Source organism: Botryllus schlosseri, chromosome 12, assembly GCF_051294905.1.
Source record: "Botryllus schlosseri isolate E-star chromosome 12, Bs_hap1, whole genome shotgun sequence".
In the NCBI taxonomy this organism is placed as follows: domain Eukaryota; kingdom Metazoa; phylum Chordata; class Ascidiacea; order Stolidobranchia; family Styelidae; genus Botryllus; species Botryllus schlosseri.
In genome coordinates, this window is record NC_137247.1 from 7,270,761 (window position 1) to 7,293,495 (window position 22,735).

The window sequence follows — 22,735 nt, forward strand, 5'->3', positions numbered from 1 at the left end:
TCATTGGCTACAGTTGTCGCGAAATACTTGTCAGGCCGATTACCGACGATTATAATTAGTACTGAAGGCGCATTGCGGCTGTTCTAACAAATACAGCCGGAGATGTGATTTCAAGTGACGAGCATACCCTCATTGAATAGAGATGTACGTTTGGGAGAATTGGCCCTTGTCATTATAATGTGTGTTTTACCCTCAATGCCCCATACACTGACGGAACAATAGTTAATAGTATTCAGAAAGATAGCCTTTCCAGATATCAGCATCTCGTTTCATGCAGCATTGTATGATACAATAACTTTTAATTTGATGAGCGTAAACAAATGATGTAGGGTAGGTATTGTAGACATTATAAAGTATAGACAGTGCAATTTGTAGTTACGGTTATATTTAACTGTAACGGATTGGGAATTTCCGTTTATTACCCCCAGATAGCTTTCGTTAGGTTAGCGCTTGTTCGTGTCTTGCGTGATCTGATCATGGCATCTCGTCCGGATGAAACCTACGAAGATGGGCCTGATATGCGAAATGAAGCGAATAAAAGGTACATATAAATTATTATCATAATTAGTTACGGACATTTAAGCATTTATCAAAAATGAATTTTTTCCTCAAATCGTACTAGCTACTTGATAAAATTGTTAGGTTACCTAATTTAAGCATACATACAAAATTTGGTTCAATTTCAGCCAGTAACCGCTTTGCTACAGGAGAAGAAAGTTTCTATTTATTATATAAAAATTATTAATAAAAAATATGAAAATTTTCTGTTCACCCCACGAAAGTGTTAGGCTGTCTGTAGAGACGACGCTCACCAAATTTGGTTCAATTCCAACCAGTGGAAGCGGTGTTATTGCCGTCGAAAAATTTTGATTTGAATAAAATAGTATTTACGGTGAGCACAACTATAATAAATGAACAAAGAATCGGTCACCGTAAATACTATTTTGAGTAGATTGAAAAACCCCTGTATTACCCAGCACATTTTCTAACAAATGTTGAGATATTATTGTAAGAAATACAGAGTATACTGGACGCTGGGCGGTGCGAAACCCTCGTGGTACAACCGGTACTTCCAATCACTCTCACACCTAGGAGAAGTATGGCCGTCAGGCCTTCATGCTCCGACCCGGGATCTGTGTCAGCTTGCCTGGCCAGTATCCCAGTCACAAGTATGGTGGCGGCAGGACAAGCCTCCGCAGACGCCCCCAGCCAAAGCCTGCTTGTGACAGCCGTTTGAACCTGAAATGGAAGCAACTATTGAAGGGAAAAAATGGCAACCACGAAGAACCTTAAGGGAGCTCTCGGGTACTTTGGACCCAAGAGTGACCTATAAAGGCGCTTGTGGCAACAGCAACATGGTGTAGTGCCATGCGGCTGCCGCAAGCGTAACGGGGTGGAGGTTTACTGCGGTTCCTCCAGGTTACCCCTAAAAAAAAATAGGAAATACTTCCCGCAAGGCCACAAATGTCAAGATCATAGAACGTGATATAATTATCCGACAGTGGTGTTATGGTTTTACTCTAGTCATCATCAGGAACAAGTTGGTGATACTGACATCCAATTCCCAAAACTCCAAAAAGTGCACACTGAGTTCATATTTTTATGAAGAAATGAGCCAAAAAGTAGTTATTCGTGAAGTGAAAAAAAACTGTTATATGCAGGTCGCATGGAGAATATAATAGTTAAAAAATACAATTCAAATATATTTGGTCGCACTGCTGTATCACTTCTACTCAAAGGCCCCAGACAGACAGAGAAACCCGAATGACAATTATTAATGAGTCAAATTCTAACGTCTGCGTTTACAATTAAATCACTTGTGTTCCTCAAAGCGCATACGATGAGTTAACGGCAGATTACGAATAAAACAAAGGGAGCATACAAATATGTCAGCTTATTCCGTCGTTAGAGTCGGTGTTTTAGCGGTTGAATTCAAACGATCAATCTTTGAATTTTTGCCAAAATTCCGTTGTTTGCGAGTAAAGGTGCTGCTAGGATATATCCATATGATATGATCGTGAATGTTATATAATATACCAAAATGCATACAGGATTGATAATAAACTATTCAAGCGAAAAGTAAGGTCGGGCGTTTTGATGTACCGCAACATTTTGGAATGATTTGACTGATCCGGCCCGTGAGCGGTTTGAAAGTTTGAATCTGACCAGCGACGCAAGTTGAGTTTGATACAGATACCCATGGCCTAGGACAGGGCTGGCCAACCTTTTCAGCCAAAGGGCCACATTCGATTGACGAACTTTTGCGCGGGCCACCATCCGCGCGAAGCGCGAAATTTTTTTAAAGTTCATAGGTCAATAATATTGTCACTTAACTATGTTGCGGGCCTGCTGTATATCGTTGGGATAAGTTTGCGAGGGCTGGGCTATTCGGCGCATGGACATATCGATATCGAAAGCTGCGATCAACATGCGTTAATCATTTCGTGCCTAGGTTTCATAGTCGACGGTCTTACTGCGAGCGCAAACGCGAGGTCGCATATGTTGAACGACACTTTGTCTCGTAATCGCGAATATAGTTAGACTCAATCTGATACATTGGGTGTTCTTCAATTTTCACAAAAGGGCAACAATTTTAAAAACAAGAAATCGAGGGACAACATATTGCACTAAGCTTGTAGAAAATTTTTACCTTTGATAAATCTATCGCAAATTATTCTGCTGTATTGTAGTGTACGAAGATATAGGCTACCAATATGTGAATGGTCGATGGATCTATTAATGAGTCGAAACTGATATTTTATTCATCACATCTCAAGTGTCGCGACCAGACTAATAAAATTTTTGGTTGGCCTTGCAAGTTCACAATCTGTGCGATCCATGTTTGATGATATTAGAAATTTCGGAAATTACCTCGCGGGCCACTCAAAACCATCTCGCGGGCCACATGTGGCCCGCGGGCCACGGGTTGGCCGGCCCTGGCCTAGGACTTCGTACCTGAATCATCTTTTCCAGCGTGATTGCAAACTTTTCTGGCAATATTCCTTTGCATCGCACGTCCAATGTATTTCGCACGGCATCGTGCTAGAAGCGAGAGGCGAAGTGATACCTTTCTATCACATAAGCATTCGACGTCATGATTCATAATGCCATAACGCTTCCATTTTCGTATAGTTCAATGTCAGAAAATGTAATACATTCTTATAAGCCATAGCTTCTGTTCACCATTAAACTGTAACGAAAATGCATACGTCTTCAGAAACAGGACTGAGAATAACTTGCCAGATTTGAGCTCGGATACTGCTATACCTACAATATCTGCTATCAACACCTGCAATATTCTAAAGCTAGAGTTAGCCTGTGGCTTCGAAACCCTCAATATCTTACAGCAACGCATCTTGTTATTATTCAATACGAAAACATCGCGTCGATATAATATCTATCTCGGAAGTCGGAACATTCAGCCGCACGTGCTCAGTAGGGTTGTTCAAAAAAAACTTTTTTTTCCAAATCTCACTCGCCTAATGACTAGATCGTCAGGTTGTCCAAGAAAACGATGCGCACCAAATTTGACTCAATTCCAACCAGTCAAGGCCGTGCAATCTTGAATTGAAAATTTTAATTTATTAACCCTTTCGCCGCGGGTGGATCCTATAGGATCCATGCACAGTTTTTCACAAACACGCTTCAATCAATTAACAACATCTTGCGTTGTAGGGGTCATAAACGGTTACAATGATCGTCTATAAATAGCGATTGTCGATACGCATACGACCAGCTATATATAACCCATTGCCTTATGGCATAACCTGTTCAAAATGCAGATTGAATACAGAAAAACGTTTCCCGCAAAATACAATGTGTAGCTCAGTTCGCCTGAATGAACGCTAATCTTATAATTCCTTATATCTTCCGTTCTACACGTCGTAAGCAGACACAGTTGTCGTTTTAGAGTAGTTGTTGATCGCAAGAGTTCATTGCAACCATAATATCGGGAATTAGTTGGACAGAACACGCTTCAAATTGGTGTGAAATAAAGCAATATTCTGTTACGTGAAAAATGCCGCGCACGTATGAGCATTGCCGCATAAGGCCATATACATTCACTCACGATTGTCTTATACAGTTGAATGTCACACACATAGTTAGATGCAGTCCATAACACTTCAACAAGATCAATATCACGAAGGTTGGTCTTATATAAGTTACACAACGCCAGTGCTAAACACTGCAGACATGGGTGTGTAAGTTGGCGCGAGTGTACGGTACTCGCGCCTGTAATAACAACATCATACAGACAGTTGAATCATCCGTTTTATATGTTATATGAAGTTACTGTAGACTTCAATGAATAGATGGTGATCATATGCCCATATACTGACGAACCTGTATCGGACATTCGATGTGTAGAACACGTTTCAAATTGATATGAAATGAAGCAACAAGAGAAATCGCGCGCCTATGAGAAGTGTCTAACAAGGCATTATATATACGTCCGATGGCCTTGTGCAGTTGCAAATTGAACATTTTGTTGGTAATGTACGATCAATAGTATCTATAAGATCAGTAACATGGAATCGAACTTATATAACTGGACCAGGCAAAGCCAAATAAACACGAATTACAACGCGTGTTGCCTCAATCGCGATGACGTAATCAGCGGCGGCCGTGAGTAACGCTTATAACGATAACTTCCCAGTCGCGGTGCGTACGGCTGCGTAAAGATTTCAAGCTCAGTAATGTCTTGTTTCAATGCCGAAATTGATATGTAAGACAACCACGTGGTCATTCACCATGGGAAGGAATATGTATCACGTCACGTGAAAACGAAAAACAAATTTCTCTTTCACTTCTGAGAAATCGCGTAGACTGGTTTCAATATCATCGTCACCTCTCTCGCCTGAGCCTTCCCAGTAGCTCAGTTGGTTAGGCTGCTAATTCCTGATCATGGCGATATATTGGGCGTCGGTTCAAGTCCCGCTGTTCGCGTTTTATGAACTTTTTGGTTGATGCATTAAAATTTGGCCTGGAGGCCGACCGCGGGAGTAGGGTTAAAAAAAATTAAAAAAAATAAATTCTCAAATTTTTCTGTCAACCCCATGAAATTGTCGAGCGGTCTTCAAAGACGATGCAAATCAAATTTGAGTCAATTCCGACTTGTAGAAGCGGAGTTATTCGGGTTTTTCGTTGATAATTGTCGGATTATCCTTGATCCGGGGATTATCAACGAAAAACTCAAGTAGTTTCGCTTCTACTAGTCGATCAAACAATTCATATGGCCATTCGCAGGAAAAAGGTGAAGGACGTATACTACTCTCGTCGCAATGGCAAAGGAGCATGGCGGCTATACGCCAGCTCCAGTGTTTCGATTTATAGCTTGCATCATACATGCGTTAAGGAGTCTACAATGGTGGCAGAACTGGTCCAGCAGACAATTGCGCAAAAGATCATACCTGCAGTAAAACTACATAACATACCAAATTCGCTTGCCATGCTACTATTGCTAGACCTTGATGTCTCAAAGGATACTATTTATAAACCGATATAAACGATGGTGTCTGCAATGCCCAAATGTTCGGATACCATTCACCGATTAGCAATCAGCACGGCCATCGATGTCGTAATTTGCTTCATGATTGAAACATGATGTAATTACGAAAATCACATATATATATGTCCATAAGACCGCAAGCGTGTAAAATTATCGAATTGTGAGTGCAATGGCAATGTTGCAAGTAATGATTATCCAGTAAATCGCTTTTACGAATGCAAGAGTAAATCCGAAATACTTATTATCCAGTAAATTGCTTTTACAAATCCAAAAGTAAATCTGAAATACTGGTTATCCCGTAAATTGCTTCCACGAATTTAATCTGTAATTTTTTACCCTCTAAAAACAAGTAAAGTTACTTTTGACGTGCCCGTATATTAATTTAACGGGCATTTACCGTTAATATAACTGACGGGACAAATTTACCGGTATGATTTGGGTAAATCTACGAATATTTCTAAGAGTGTACTGGAATTCTTCATAGGGCCAGATTTCGTTAAACATTGGTCAGTTTTTGAGGCAAAAAAGTTTTTTTCAGGCCAAACTACTTCGTAAGGACGGACAGTTCCAACCAGAAATGAAGACAAGTGGTACAATTTTAACATTATGTGGGAAAACACCTCATTTTCTTCATTAGATGAGGTTAAAATGTGGTCAAAATTAAGTTTTTTAAGGTCAAAATCTTCCGTTTTTTAGGTGAGAAAAATAGCCCTAATAATATTAATCAATAAATGGTAACGAGTATATCGTTATGAAGATCGCTCGGAGAAACTTTCATGATTAATATATAAACCAATATATTGATTTTCCTAATGATTTCCATATTAGGCATTGAGGAATTTGCAATCTTTGCACGAGCTTGGCACTCGATCAGATAGAGAGGTGGTATAGTGCGTTCATTCCTCGACCGGGTCTGACCAATTAGAAAGAACAATAAAATTGGTGTTCGCGGCTTCCGGTGATGACGCTCAGAACAACGGCATTACGCGGAGAGGAATAATTGTGGTGCTGACCCGAAAAGCTTGCGCTTCCTTCAAATCTCCACCTTGAAATCACATCGATGACACATGCAGACGAACGTCATCCTGCTATCCTCCTCATCCTAGTGCTGTAGTTCTAAGCCTTTTTGACCTCGCGGACCGGAAAACCGTCAAAATCAAAATTTACCCCGAATATAATTGAGACAGATGTATGCGACTTAAAGTAATGGAAACTTCATTTAATGCTGCCTTTTTGATAGTAGGCCTATATATTTATATGTGGATGAATGGTTCTATTGAAGTTTTTGCAAGGCGAAGCCCGCGAAGTCAGCGAAATCTGCTGTTATAAATCACAAACTTGACTGTGATTGTTCGGTAACCGTTCAAAGAAATGATATACTGTGCTGTTTACCATAGCCTCAGTTGCACTGACAAGTGTCGCTTAATTGCACTGTCGGAATTTAACGAAGTCTCCGTTAATATATATTTGGCGGACCGGCAAGTAACCTCCTATACGGACCGGTGGTTAAGAACCACTGTCCTGGTGTATATATAGTTGGTGTTTATTAGCGTGTACATTACGTCTGTCTTACTAGTTAGAATTCTAGAAATGTCATTTTGTAAAAGAAGCTTGGCAAGATGACTTTCTACGATGTGCTTTGAACCGCCAGCCGGAAGTTCAACTTGCCTTCACGTCTACATATAACAGAAATAGCAGGAATTTCCCCCGTTTTTCAGTATCACCGCTTCGCCGAACATATCCTACGATATCAAAATAAACAATCCGTACGATTTGCCAGAACTCCCATGCCATTTAGGGTGCACTATTGTCATTGTATCGCAATCTTGTGGTGTATCGATCTGATAAAAATAATAATAATAATAATACACTGAATTGAACTGAATGCTATCTAATCTGGCAAAATCCAGTTTTGAAAAGCTTATCACACATTTCTTCTGACGTCAGCTCTGAAACTGTATGGTTTTAACAATGTTGATTGAACTTGAAGAACGTTGCTGGGATTTAGCATGTGAATCTTACTTGGTAAAACGGACTGTCCTCATGTTACACTCCTGTTCAGACGGACATTCAAGGGCTGGGAGTCATCGACACAACCAACAACATTAGCAAAAGAAGGTTTTTTCTACCTGGGACGTGGAGACAGGGTGAAATGCCACTGTTGCCGCGGAGAGCTGGGATGCTGGCGGTCTACCGATGATGTGGGGGAGAGGCATATACGGAATTATCCTCATTGCAGGTAACTATTTGTGAGTCACCCAACTCTCCTATAACCTATCAACTATAAGACCGCGATAACGGGGCTTTGCGTATCTGGATGCAACAACCTACGAAATAGATACTCCGGCTTTGAGCTTGCCGCGGAATGTGAATTGGAGGAATGTCATGGCACAAACTGAGTTTTTAATGTTAAATGCATCGATTTCACCAGATTTGCGGTTATTGTATCAATACAACCTGAATTCCAGAAATATAGATTCACTCCTCTCTTATGACTATTCAATCATATATGTCAGTAGTATGGAAACATTGTTAATTCAGTTGCCCGTATGCATAGGCTGTGTGACTTATGCAATCAATATTTACTAGGGGTCTTCAGAAATGACTTTTTCTCTCAAATCGTACTGGCTAATTGATAAAATCTTTAGGTTACCTAATTTAGGCCTACATACCAAATTTGGTGCAATTCCAACCAGTAGCCGCATTGCTACAGGAGAATAAAGTTTCTATTTATTACATAAAAATAAATAACAAAAAAATTTGAAATTTTTTTCACCCCATGACACAGTTAGGTTGTCTATAGAAACGATGTTCACCAAATTTGGTTCAATTCCAACCAGTGGAAGCGGAGTTATTGCCGTCGATTTGATTTTGATTTGATTTGAGTTTAGATTTGAATAAAATAGTATTTACGGTGGAGAGAGAGAGAGAGAGAGAGTCTTTATTTTTCATCAAACCAAAATACGTAACACACGGCAGTGGTGGTGGTACAGAAAATATGCATGCACAGCATTCGGCATTAGATAGGAATGATCGATAAGACCGCGAGGGTCATCTAGTCTGATCACACCAGCATCAAACAGGTACACTTGACTCTAAACAGTCTGGCTGTAAAAAAAGTTACAGTAGTTAAAAAAATAAAATAGAAGAAAAATTAAACGATGGTAGCAAATGATCAATGAAGCAATGTCTGGGCGAGGTAGGGCAACAGTGTTAGTGTAACGATAAGAGGTGATCAAGTAGGGCTTTTTTGAATCTATCATAAGGCAATTCACGGATATGTGGCGGTAATGCATTCCAAATGATAGGTCCCGAGTAGTCGATAGATCTCTTAGTTAGGTTGCTATTGGGTGGGGGTAAGTAGATATTCCCGTTTGACGAGGATCTCGTGTAATGGGAATGGACATTTTAGCAGGTATGAAAAAGTCATCAAACACAGGAGGCAGACTATTGGAAAAATATTTGTGAACAACTTTTGATACTTCGAAGCGATATAGCTCATCAACTCGCAAAATTCGATGCTTACGGTAGTAAGGCGATAAATTGGTACGTAAAGGTACAGATGAGATCAGCCGTATCGCACGGTTTTGCAGGGTTCGAATTCTGCACAGAAATGTTTTGCATGCACTTCCCCATACTACGATTCCATATTGCAGGTGAGAGTGGAAAAGAGAAAAATATATGGTTCGTAGTATTGATCTGGAAACCAAAGATTGCAGACGGGTCATTATTCCCACACACCACTATAAGTGGGTATATAGTGGGTACCACTATAATAAATATTTAAAGAATTGGTCACCGTAAACACTATTTTATTCATAATCCAAGCTCATCCATCACCCATCGACCATCACCCATGATCCGCCATACATGCACATAATTCGAAAAGGTACGCCGATAAATCACTTTGAGAATCCCTGCATTTTAGACGGTGTCGGAAATAAGTTATATATAAGATCCATATTTGGTACGCACAAAACGCTCATACGACTTAATTCCGGTTATATCGATAAAGACTTAAGCATCACACATAGATTAGCAATTAAATATAACCAATTAACCATACTGCTTCCTTTGTACCAGATTCGCGAACTCTGGTTGTTCGGATATTCCGGGAAGAAACATAGCGGTCCACACATTGGTGAGTTATTGCCTTTTACCAGCGGAGCATCAGTAACCACAACGACATTCTCCTTGTGATTATAGACGCAGACCCAAGAACGGTCACCGATACCAAGGCACATACTAAGCAACAAAATCCGGAAAGTGGAATATCATAAAAATGATAGTATATTCGGAGCTGGAATATTTTATCAATGTAAGAAAGAGTATTGTAAAAATTGGTATATTACACGAAGTTCGGATATGTACCCTAATTGTAAGCCTATAACTATATGCAACCGAACCTGGATGCATGGGTGTATTTTTAAAGATATATTCTGAATCGATCTCGTGTCATATAACCTCATGCACCAAACCTCCATTACAGGGAATCACCATTGTAAGGGCTGCTTCTACTGTCGAGGCAGATTGGTCACTTGGGAATACGACCTCGATGCTTGGCAAGAGTTAGCAACGTTATTTCCTGGGTAGGTTACACCCACATAAATTTTGATATCATAATCCACGGGCAGTGGTTGCGCTGAAGCTAGCATTAGTACAGCGTGAATTAAGGTCAATAGAAATGAGAAGTAACTCAACCGATCTATCCGATTACTATCTGCGGTATTACGTGATCATTATTGCGTCTAGATTCCCTCCAATGACGCCCACGTCCAGTCAAACTGGGGAAATTGAGAGCGATGCTGCCCCGATTGTATACTCCACCACCTCTGGTAGGTGCTGCAGATTTATTGTGTTAAATTGCATTGTTATGTGATGTTGTCGAAATATAAAGAACAAACCGAATAGAAGTAGTCCTGATTCAAATGTTAAATGAACGTGTCTAGGTCTTATCAACCTCGTTTGCCATATCGCGAGAATGTGAGTGGAAATGATTTTCCTCCGTTAGAGCAAGTTTTTGTTGCATTCAAATCCGTGGAAAGTTGCATTTATTTTTCACAAAAGTCGCAGTAAACAGTTGCATTTATTTTTCACAAAGGTTGCACTAAAAATTTGCATTTATGGACAAGTTCCTTGAAATTATTAGGGTATGAGATGCTCAAATCGATCCGTATCCAAGGCACTGTCGCATAACCCAGTGTTGGAGTCTTCAACAAAATCAATAGCCTGAAAGAATTGACCCAGTGAAAATATAATCCAGCCTGAATGTACGTCAAATCATAAAGGACCTCAAATTGAAACGACAGTAAAATTATTAAGCGACCTATTTACATCTAGTGCCAAATATTACCAGTAAAAAGTTGGTTGCATCGAAAAAAACTTGCAAAAAGATGCATGAAAATTCGTAAAAACTCGCGAAAAGTTTAATGAAAAATCAAAAAAGTTGCAAAAATTTGCATGAAAAAAATGAAGAAAAGCTGCAAAAACTTGCTAAATAAGATTACTCCAAACAGCTTAAAACACCATACTGCATAACTTCTGAGTATTTAAGAAGCTGTCGGAAGCTGTAAAAAAAGTTGCAAAAGTTGCACAAACTTGCCCTAGTAATGAGTATTTGAGTCATTTGTTGTATCTTTCATCACAACCAATCCATATTCCATATCCGGATCAAATTTGTAGATGCCGAGCAGGGACCAAGCACATACGTTTTCATTCCCAATAACGCTGCAGAAGGACACCGTCTCGCGTCATTTGCAAAATTAGGCCGCCCATTTGATACAGAAATACGGAGAGCCGCAGAACAGGGATTTTACTTTACCGGAATGGTGAATATTGCAAGGTGCTTCAGGTACAGAATGCGATGCGGGTTATGTAGGGCTATCTTTCATCTGACATATCTAAAGCAGCCGGTCTTGCTCACTACATACCAGGCTCAAAATATTTATTATTACATCATTTCTCAGCATTTGCATCACGTCATCTGTAGTTCTGTACCCGTGTTTCATAACATGTTCAACCCGTTGGACTTGCGTTAAATTTTCTAGCACTCCCTCTATACAACGACCGACGAGCGTTAATAAAATGGTAATAAAAGTAATTGAACGCAATGTATTTATAACTTACATCGTGAGTGTACGCATGAAGATAGTCTTATAAACAGTGGTGGGATGACTCTAGTCCTGAACTGACTCGACGCACTGCCCTGAGATGAACGGACTGATAAGCGACACGTCATCAGTTCAGTACTAATATTTTATTTTATTGATTCCATTTTCATTTATGTTTTCGACGTGGTCATAATCTGATATCGCAGACAAATCCGCCCCGTATGCTATTAATTGTTGTCACAATGGTCTCTATTTCATAATATCATTACCACCATGCTTATATCCCCCTCGCCCTCTCATCCGTGTAAGCGGTATGTCTTATAAAAGCCGAAAAGTGGGTCGGTGCTACAACTCGGCAGCTACGGAATAAAATCAAAGAAAATTGGCCTGGTGTAAATGACCATATAGTAGTCGACAAACATCATGAATACCTCAAATAACAACAAACAAAGAAACAAAAACCATGCTCACATTAACTCAATACAAGTATCGTTTTGCTGATACTATAGTTTGGTCTATCTAAATATAAACAGAATAGTAACTTCTTGGACATTCCTCACAACTATACTTCGTACAACTTCACACTGCATGTCGTAGCCTACCATTACGTTGGTGCTTCATAGTCATACCCCTAGCGCACATGCATCCCTGTACTGAGCAAGCGTGACGGATAATTATTGATATCACGCAGAACCAACAAACACCCAGATTACGATAAATATATCCCAACCGATATAACGCCCAGTCGCCAAGCGGGCCAATTTATGTCACCGTGTAAAAATTGGTATCAGCTAACGCCGGAACATATTAGAGTGTGGGGTGAACCGATTACGATCATGTTTCTTCAATTCTCTAATCTGAATCCGATCCTACCCCTATAGTCCGGATCCAAATCCCAACCCGAATCCGGACGTAACCCTAAATGTAGCCAAACCATAACCATAACTTTATCCCACATGCCCAAGTATTCCATGCTATTGTGTCACATGCTCATATGTCCATGAATCATTTATTAGCCTGTCCAATGACGCTATCACTCATGCAAAAGTTCCTTCTGGAATGTTGGACCACGGCAGTTCAGTTCTAAGAGAAAATGTTCAAAGCTATGTTTGGTGAACTACAAGTAAGCCAGGTGGATTGGAAGTATTAGTAACTGGTTCATTACTTCGATTTTCTCGATAAAATAGGTCACATTTTCATACTATGTTTTACTGACAATATCGGCTCGGAGCCTATACGATAACTTGTCGTCATCGTCATCTTTATTTTACGCCCGGATCGGCTTCAAATGTTGACATGCTGGTATAGGACGTGAACCTATCGTAAACGTGCTCCATTTTCGAAAAGTGAAGGCTGTGAGTGGTACCAATACGGCGTTATGCTTTTCAGTTGCGGTAAGGAATGGCAGATTACTGAACTGGAATATTCCAGCAATCTGCATGCGAGCGATTGCCAAATGAAGGACCAACCCGGCGCGGCTGGAAATTCGCATTTAGCGAAACCTGTTTGTTTACGACGGTTACTGCACGATTTGATTGGTATGACGCAACAGGTAAATTAAGTAAACACAGCTGTGAACCACTTCAACCGACTCACTGGTTAGTGGTCACCCTGGGGGTTAGTACGTTTCTATTTAGGTATGTTCTACCTATATTTGCACTACATACTCAGGTGATTCTATTTGTAGACCACATCCACTTCTACTTAAACATTTTCCGGCAAAACTACTTACTTTTAGTACTTTTTTATTTTGGAAAAAAGTAGAAAGTAGTTTTGGGATAAGCCTGCATCAGTTATACGAGTGAAATAGTCATATGAACCGCGCGACCCTCTGTATCACGGTAACTGAATATATTTTGGAATACTGTGCCTATTGTGGTTAATTAGTCATTTTGGGATATTTTCGTTAATACATCATGCTATTTTGAAGGTAATTATCGCAGATTACCTGTTATATGAGACCCAGCGTTTAAATCTACTTTTTGAAACAATGCTTTTCAGACGACCTTTCATTTTCTACATCCCTTTGAAGCACTTTTGACATGTCTTCTTCTTGAAGTTCTAATTCTACTTGAGTAACAACGCTGACTACTTTGACCACCACAGCTTGTTACCAAGTATCACTTGTGATGCTACCAGATTGTATGAATTAGGATATAGTTGAATTGACCTTTCGCCATTCTTGTCGATTCCACAAGCTGTATTGCGTTTCCTGGAAATATCTTCGTACCATCATGTTGCATAACTTATAGCAGTGGTCGGCAACCACTGGGTCGCGAGCCTAAGTAGGGTCGCTTTAGCTTCTTTTGGGGTCGTCATAACTCGCCATATGCAATATATTACCGGAAATAAGACGGGTGATTTTTGCTCTGGATCAGGGGTTTCCAACCTCGGTACTTGTAACCCATGGAGTACGAGATTGAACATCAAGGGGTACGAAGATCTTTGATCCATAGAGCCAGTTTTCAAACAGATTTGACAGTACAATTTTATTTTGGAATTGTAAATGATACTATGTCATTACGTACTCAAAAGAGTGTGTCCCGTGAGTATGTCCCGTATGTCACTACGCTAAGAGTGCGGTCTTTGCATTGAAACAAAATACAATTATCTGCAAGTCATTGTTGTTATATAGCAGTGGTTCCCAAACGGTGGGAATTCCCCACTGGTGGGGAATTCAACGGTTTCTGGTGGGGAATAGACGCATTTCTTCAAAATTATATACAGGACAGTGTACATATTCACGGAGACACATGCGCAATTACCGTTGCCAGTTAACTGCTCTGGAATGTATGTATCGAAAATTATATTGCGTGTTGTTCACAAAACCGTATTTTAACTCAGGATGACCAATGATGGCGTCACAAACGCATTCAGCACGACTAGTTTGACGTGAAATAACGCTTTCGCGAAATTTTGACGTTACTGGTATGTTTACAATACGTTTTATGTTGCAGTTATAGGCGATTGTCTTGCGTACTGGTGTGGTCGTGTGTCTTGTGTAGTCAAATCAGCAAATAGTTGCTCTGTGATGACAAAAGTGCTGGGTAGTGGGGAACAGGACCGTAACTGCCGCATCCCAAACCCCCCAAGGGGGGCAAGCTCGAAAAGGCCCAAAATTATTTCGTGAATTAACAGAAATTAAGTATTTTTTTGGAAATTTATGCGACTTTTTCAAATATTTTTCGCGCTACTTAGGCGATTTAATATTGCCCAATATCCGAGTATGGGGTACCCTTCCCCCACGAAAATACGTAGAATTTATAGAAATTGAGACTTCGGAGTCGGCCATTACTGCGCCACGACGCACCAAGGCATATGAAGTTATAGGCCATGTCACATACAATTCCGAGACGTGTGCCAGAACGATCAGCATCGAGAAGACCTTGGCCGAGAAGGAATGGCCTCGTGGTGACAGAAAACTTCGATGTATACAATATCTGTTTAATTGTCCATAGGCGGCTAAATGGCTGGTGCCGAATGTTCCTGTCCTGGCGATCTGAGCCCCACAGGGCAAATGTCAAATGCCAATGCAGGGAAAAATTACCAATTTGAAATCGTGTGTGCCATTTAGTTTTGGCGATTTCCATATCTTTTGATATAGCAGATATAGGCGGTCACGAAATTGCACTATGTATGGAAGTCAATATACCAACGGTCCGCCCGAAGATGTTTAATTCTTATTTAGAGGCCCTACCTTTTCCAGCACACCCCACTCAGCTCTACCGATGAATCTGATTACCTAAGCCGAGAGGGGTTAAAAAATTGATAACAAAATATATGCAATTCCCGATCATATTGACCGATTCAAGCACGAATAATATAAATTTTTCGCGCATCGCGCGTTTAGTCGAGATAAGGCGACGCACTAAACACTACACTCAATATAGCTGATAACTAGCGGGGGAAAAGCGTACAGGCTCAGCGGGGCTGAGGGGGTTCTGGGTGGCTTCGTCCCCCAAATGTTGGGTTTATCACCCTGTGGGGGCCCAAGCCCAACGTTTTTTTGGCGGGGCTGACGAAGTGCTGTTACGGTCCTGGTGGGGAATGAAGGCTCGGAATAAATCTGAAGTGGGGAATGAAGACAAAAAGGTTGGGAACCACTGTTATATAGGAAAGAGCTTCATTGTCTCGTAATAATGAGTATTTTTGCTTCTGCCAGTCAGGCGCGTAGCCTTCCGAAAGAATATGAGGGTTTGACTTTTTTCAAATGTACTATGATAGCATCAATTTATTACAGGTAAGTACATGTGCTAAGGCCGATTATACATGGTTAACACAAGCCTTCACGTCTTGACGAGCTTGTGAGTATAATACAGAAATAAGCTTTACTGATGCACGCTATGATAAGATAACAACGAATCCGGTTGTTCTGTCAATTAGCGAGTGCGAAGTGAAGCGGCAACATATATCTTACTGCCATTTAATTTCGTTCACAATTTCTTTGGGGATATACGAAGAATGCTCCAGCCTGGCCAAGAGGTACGAGCAGCAGAAAGGCTGGGAACCCCTGCTCTAGATCTAAACATTTACCTGAGTTTCCTACGTCGTGTCTGAATCAAACCGTTATGGTGCGGTAATCATATTCCTAGTAGTTGCCTCAACGAGGCGCGGGCCGCACAACACATTACCTTTGCAAGATAAAATGTTTGTAGTAGGACGCAGAAAAAGCATTCTCGATACTGGTTCATACTATTTTCAAGGCAATGGTAAGTCAGATTGTCACCCCCGGCCGGGTCAGACCAAAGACCTGATGAAGAAAACTGGTATCCATAACTACCCCGCTTGGCGCTCATGCGTTACTGGGATAGCATGGAATGGGTGGTGCAAGACTTAAAAAGCCATACAAGGCTATATCTGCGAGTAGGTTGCATTTAAAACAAAAATCAATTTAAAACAATCATGTTTAAAACAAGGCCCTTGTTTAAAACATGTTTTTTGCAAGTCATGACGTCACGAATATTCAATTGTGACGTAATAGTTGAATTGAAAATGACAATTAAAAATATAGGGTATATATAGCTCCTTTGACGAAATATTTGTACTTATTGCTGCTGAACCGACTATTTTGAGGGTTCCAACCATTCCATATCGATATACGTCGGCTATATCGGGTGATAATTGTCCGAATGCTCACACAACGCGTTTTTTGGAAAATATTTACACAATTATGGCATAATTTTACGACTTGAAAAAGAGCCTTTGTTTAAAACACTGTTTGAAACATGTTTTGAATATAGTGTTTTAAAACACCGTTTGTTTTAAATGCAACCCTATATCTGCACCTTTCTTGTCCAGCGGTATATGCACATCATGCACTCATGGTATGCGTATGCGCGGATCGTGTGTATGTGTATTATGAGTCGGTGTATATGGTACGCGGTTTCAACAACTGGTGGACAGCATACAAGCGCGACTATCGCATTAACGATGCAAATTAAACGGCGACAAATTGTATTGGTGAAATCCGGTTCATATGTTAATTGAAACTTATTAAGATGAATCATTTCGGAATACTCTTGTGTAATTACATTTCTCCATAATTGTGCCTACGTAACTCTTATTATGTAGTTTCAAATGCTTTTCACAGGATCGGAAAACAAAATCAGGTCGCATGTATATGATGATTTTATTTTCCGTTAAATTAGGATTGTGTCTGAAAAAGGTTGCCGACCACCGATGTATAGCATGTGTATTGTGTATACATGAATCTGCAAGACCATTGGAAGTTTTACGTTTGATCGTTGTTTCGTTAAATAAGCAACAGTTCTCTAATCCCAATAGGGATATGATCTCAGTATCTTCATCGCTGTCGCATTCATTATTCCTGGGTTAAGATCGAGATTTTGTCATTCAGACATATAATCCAGCCTTTCTTTCATATCTGCAGCGGCCCGTCGCAACTTCTGGTGTGCAGACAGCTCTTCCTGGTCCAGATGAGCCGAAGCATCTACCGACGTCTTCATACCCTTCCCGCCATCACCCGCAATCGCCATGATCCGAATATTGACACACCGCTCGATGAAATTTTCTGGATATTGGGATATGAAGGTTTCGTCAGAGTTCGAGACCCAGAAAACGAGGACTTGCGTGTCACTCGTCCTGCACGAACGCGCTGTCAGTTAACACAATAACAATTAACGATTGGCACTCCGATATCACTGGACAGTGGACACGCCGTACATTTTTGTGAATATATTGTCCAAATTTTAAAATCCAAAACCGGTTGTACAAGATCATTAAATGTCCGAGAAACCTCAAACTTATCCATAATTTCGTCTGTACCAGCTATCGCTGGAACGCCTGGTTTCCGGTTCAGTTGGCGCCGGTACGCGCGAGAAACTTCAACTGTGATGGATACCCGTTGCTTCCGAATTCACCCTGGTGCTCTCGAAATCCAAAATACAGACATTGTTCGGCAAGACCACCGGTACTGCCGGACGGTGTGCTGCTAGATTTCAGAATGTGTTGACATCGGAAGTGATGTAATACAACGCGACCAATATCTTAAATAAGTGGTCGGTCCTCTCTGAAGTAGTAACGAGCGGAACAAGACACTTACTACATCAGAGAAGTGAACCGGACATAAGCAAGACATTTCATACAATTTCACACTTTCTTCTATTAACCGCCGGCGAGAATATCACGCGATTGCCGGTTCGCACACACAAACATTATGGGCTCTCTTACACCTAAAGCTATACCCGCTTCCACTTCACGCTGACAGTCATATCATGTATAATTGCAAGTATACTAAACATTGCGTAGTACGATTTTGTTGCCGAATATCCGCTACATAACTGTCAGCACGATTGCATTTGCAATTTTTCGTTTAGCTCTGTCGACATTGGCTATGTTGTCGCGATATCTGAAGGCTAGATGCCAGTTTGTGATTGAACTGAAAATATCTGCATGGTGGGAGCCCAATGAGCAACGCAATAGCCAGGATGAATGCTTATAACGAATAAATGAATGGGACGACACGAGTCCTTTGTGAACTATAGCGGACGAACTTTTAGGTGGGAAGTACGTTTGTCAATACCCTCCCCTGGATATGCCTGTGTCCTTGAGTAGCCTAACTGATATCGTTTACCATCGTCAAATCCGAAAATATCGCTTCAATAATATAATGTAAGGTTATCTCAAAAGTTGTTCTGTGAGCCCCTCAAAACGTTGTTCCTATAATATGAACTTCAACGATGACAAATCAAAATTACAAGGCTTCAAAATAATGTAACGATTAACGCAACGTGCATCATGGCCTACTACTAGTAGGCCATGCGTGCATATATCGTGCCATGATATGATCTGGACTTCTGATCAAGGTGAACAGGTCATATATGGGTCTCTACTCTTAGCGTTGGCCTCATTAGTCGTGGGGCCTGATGCACTTGTGGAGTGGCTTCACACAATTAAAAATCAAAGAAGCATTATCTGATCGTATATATAGAAGAACAGAATGATTCGTAGCGTTTAGTGTACCATATTTCTAGTTCTTACTATATGCGTACATGAGAATAATTCGATACTGATACTACTCAGCAATCTTCGCATTGTTCTTTGCGGTCCGGTAATACGCCGTCATATTCAATATGATAGTCAATGCCCAATAGTTTTGCGTACACCGATGCAATGTTTGGATTCGCCGCTCTTCAACCTAGTGAAAATAGGTCGGGTTGACGATATTTCAGTGTGATAGCTAAAAGATATTATATTCAACGGACATCTCGCACTATTGTTGATCTTAATAGATATGCACTTTCGAGTCTAGTATGGTATGTGAACTGTGTGCCATATGCAGACGAGCAGAAAGATATTTGCGCAAATTATTTTGTTGTATCGATATGAAATTATCTTGCATTGGAATTACTGTTATGGTCGTGCATCTGCGTCAATTCCTTGCCCATATCGATACGATCATCACTGCATGTATTGTATAATGCATATTCATCATTCATTGTAGCCTACACTGTAATTTCCTGGGTATAAAAACAGGTGTATTTTCCAGACTTCCACCATAGCGTGGGGTGTGAAACATGCGGAGTTCAGTTACAGGCACCAAATTGTGCTTTGACACCTGTTACAAATCGTGAAACTGAGTCAAAATACCAATCCTTAGGGGAATATCTCCCAATGGTGTAAAGGTCATGGTTTTCGTGTACAACTTTTTTGGATTTTTGTGAGTGGTACACGCAGATATAATCCATTACACCATGGTATATATCTCCCTAAGGGTCGGCGTTTTACACATTTTCACCCTTTCGGAAGGAGTATGAAAGCGAAATATGTTTACCTGAATGTGCCGTTCACCTCTCTCTCTCTCTCTCTCTCTCTCTGTACATATGCGTCTCCTTTACAACATGATGATACAGTGGGAAATTGAATTGCTGACCAATGTTGTCCCCATGGGGCACACCACAGCAGCTATACTTAGCAAAAATATCAGATTAAATAAGAAACGTTCGGAAGGTAATGCAGCTAACCGTGCAATGATATTGTAATTGTGCGTCGATAAGTAAGGATGCATTAAAACAAAGGTCAATTTAAAGCAAACATGTGTATAACATGGCGCTTGTTTAAAACATGATTTTCTTGGTTTTATTGATTATTTTTTAGTTATCTTTTAGCATTGAAGTCACAGAGGATCGACGCTGTTCACGGTTCCTTTCTAATTGAAAATATAGGGTCAAAATTGCTTCGTTGGTGGAAAGGTTTCCGACCCCTGTCTTGAAAATTCCAAAAACATCTTTTACCAGGACCCCGCCGTCATGTAGCATTTTTACGGTCGGCGGTCATCATCATCAGATCCATTCGGTTCAAGTTGTAAACAAATAAGCGCTATAACTGCCGAACTGACGATGATTTCGCGGGCTCCAACCACTCTATATACGTCGACTATATGTATAATGCAAGTCGTCACAAGGCGTATACTATATATGTTTTTGCGAATGTATTTACAAGATTATGACATAATTATACAACTTTTTAAAAAACCAAAATGAAACACTTCTTGCTTTATATGCAAAGCTGTATATAAGTATTCGATTTTATAGCGATTGGTCCATCCATGTCATGATAGAATGACAGATTCACCAAATTGATCGCTCCATAATCCATCAACAGTTCTCTAGCGAATCGTATAAAACGCGATTCATTATCAGAGGCGGTCAATAACGAAGTAGTTCTACCTTTCGGTATACTCAAGTAGGTTTCCCTATACTTCTAATATATACTCAAGTGGTTATGGCTTTAGTCTACCTCCACAGTTTTTCGGGTATACTTACACGTTAGACTGCAAACTTTATAAATGAAACAGTAGTTTTATGATATCGTCATAATGGGTGGTATTGTCACATCAACTGAGCAAATTAGCCCTGTACTACGGTAACAGAATCGGTATTCGAAAATCGCATCTATTTGCAGTGCCATAAATCTTGTAGCGTTATGCGAGATAATGCTCCCTGCAATTTCAAATGTAGTTGCCTCCGATTACTTAAAGCTTACTTAAATCGTTACTTTGACCTCTTCTTTAGTAGCAACGATGACTACTTTGACTAACTCTAGTGATGATAGCGTTAGTAATGGAGCACTTCAGTGCCATGAACGCTGGGTTACTTCGAAGAGGTTTAGTTTAGAGATTTCCGTAATATACTCGAATTGGGTATCGTCTCGTGATAGGTCATTAAGTTCTAACCCTAACCGGTAAAAATAGGGGAATGTGATACATGGATACATATGAAATGTAACTTCGTTTGATCAACTACTAAGGAAACGTGCGGTCATCCATCTCATCGACTTACGTGTACCGCCAGGCTGAACCTCTAGTGGCAAAGGTCTTCGCAACGGACATGATAGTCCACGATGGCTCATAAAATACTGCCACCTTGGCAAGTCTTTCTTTCGAAAATATGTTACTGCTACGCGTTTAATCGACAGACTCTACGAAATCGTTTCTGCTTATCTATCAATTCATTATCCCGCAATCTTGCGATGTTGTGAATTTTCGAAAATACATATTTAGCTGACATGAACTGTCATATAAAAACTGAACTCTGAACAGTGAACTTACATCAATAAGAAGCAGAAATGAGGCGGCGTTTCTCACCTGACCAAGTAAGTCTAATTAATACGCACGATGCACTGACAGCATACTCGAAATCAATTCCGCACATCAATACGCTAAGAAACGGTATGAACAGGACATCACTCCATTGCGGTATGTTCGCAGTATGATGCTGTATAGAGTATTCATACATCCCGTCATAGAGTAAGGGATATATATATGATGGTAGCATACTTCGTGGTCCCGAAGTGTCACCTTGCGAAAGTGCAGAGAATCCAGAACCGAGCTCTACGTCTCTGATGCGTAGCGATGCGAAGCTCACCTTATGCGCGCTAGAAGCTGCTTGTAATGACATGCCGCTTGGTCTTCATCTTATTCCGCTATCATCATCACAACTCATATGTATGAGTTTTGCGTGTCTTGACTTCCTGTAGAACCTCTGAAAGTGACTCGCGGAACCCCTGGTGTTCCGTGAAAAACCGGTTCCGAACCACTGATAGAACATATAGACAAGAGGCATGCAGGCTGCATGGAAAGTAACAAAAGATAACACAAAAAGACAAGTGATGAAAATGCTGTGACATGTGTCTGTAGGCGAAGTCAATATGTCAAATCATGCGCTTATAATCTCGAGCGCAATTGCCTCCAGCACGGTGACTCTTAACCCTTTCTGCGCTCGTACCCCTTGAGCTGTCATGAAATATAAGGCGACATCTCATGAAGGAACGGACCTTTTAGAGTAGAAGAAATCCAATAATACTCTTCCCTGTGTTGATTTTCCGAATGATTCTGGTCGTTGGAAAGCGTAAAATTTCACACTGCCTCTCGTAACCCCACTTTGGTGATTTGTCCCACGGCCCACTTGTAGGCTTTTATAAGACACCGCTTACCCGGATGATATGGCGGGGGGAGCCTAGATAAACCTCCTACACTTAGGTAGGAATTCTGGAGTCGACCTTGGTCGGACTCGAACCCACAATCCATTGGTGTTGTAGATGTGGAATATACCACTATTAGGCTATCTCGTGTAAATAGTAGATACTGCTGTGTACA

General features: G+C 40.6%; 3 protein-coding genes across 3 annotated transcripts in view; 2 read left to right on the forward strand and 1 right to left on the reverse strand.

Moving 5' to 3' along the window:
• LOC145451797 (baculoviral IAP repeat-containing protein 7-like) overlaps positions 1-22,735 on the reverse strand; it is a 186,829-nt gene that overhangs the window by 45,688 nt on the left and 118,406 nt on the right. The gene's annotated exons all lie outside the window — the stretch shown is intronic.
• The window catches only part of LOC145451816 (uncharacterized), a 29,912-nt gene that overhangs the window by 4,298 nt on the left and 2,879 nt on the right, over positions 1-22,735 (forward strand). The gene's annotated exons all lie outside the window — the stretch shown is intronic.
• LOC145451806 (E3 ubiquitin-protein ligase XIAP-like) lies at positions 390-21,650 on the forward strand. The gene is made up of 9 exons (XM_080330045.1): positions 390-541; positions 7,572-7,748; positions 9,593-9,650; positions 9,716-9,827; positions 9,999-10,098; positions 10,262-10,344; positions 11,192-11,360; positions 13,009-13,171; positions 17,510-21,650. Exons 1-9 carry the CDS (start codon positions 477-479, stop codon positions 17,615-17,617), a joined length of 1,035 nt encoding a protein of 344 aa, XP_080186171.1. The 5' UTR covers positions 390-476; the 3' UTR covers positions 17,618-21,650.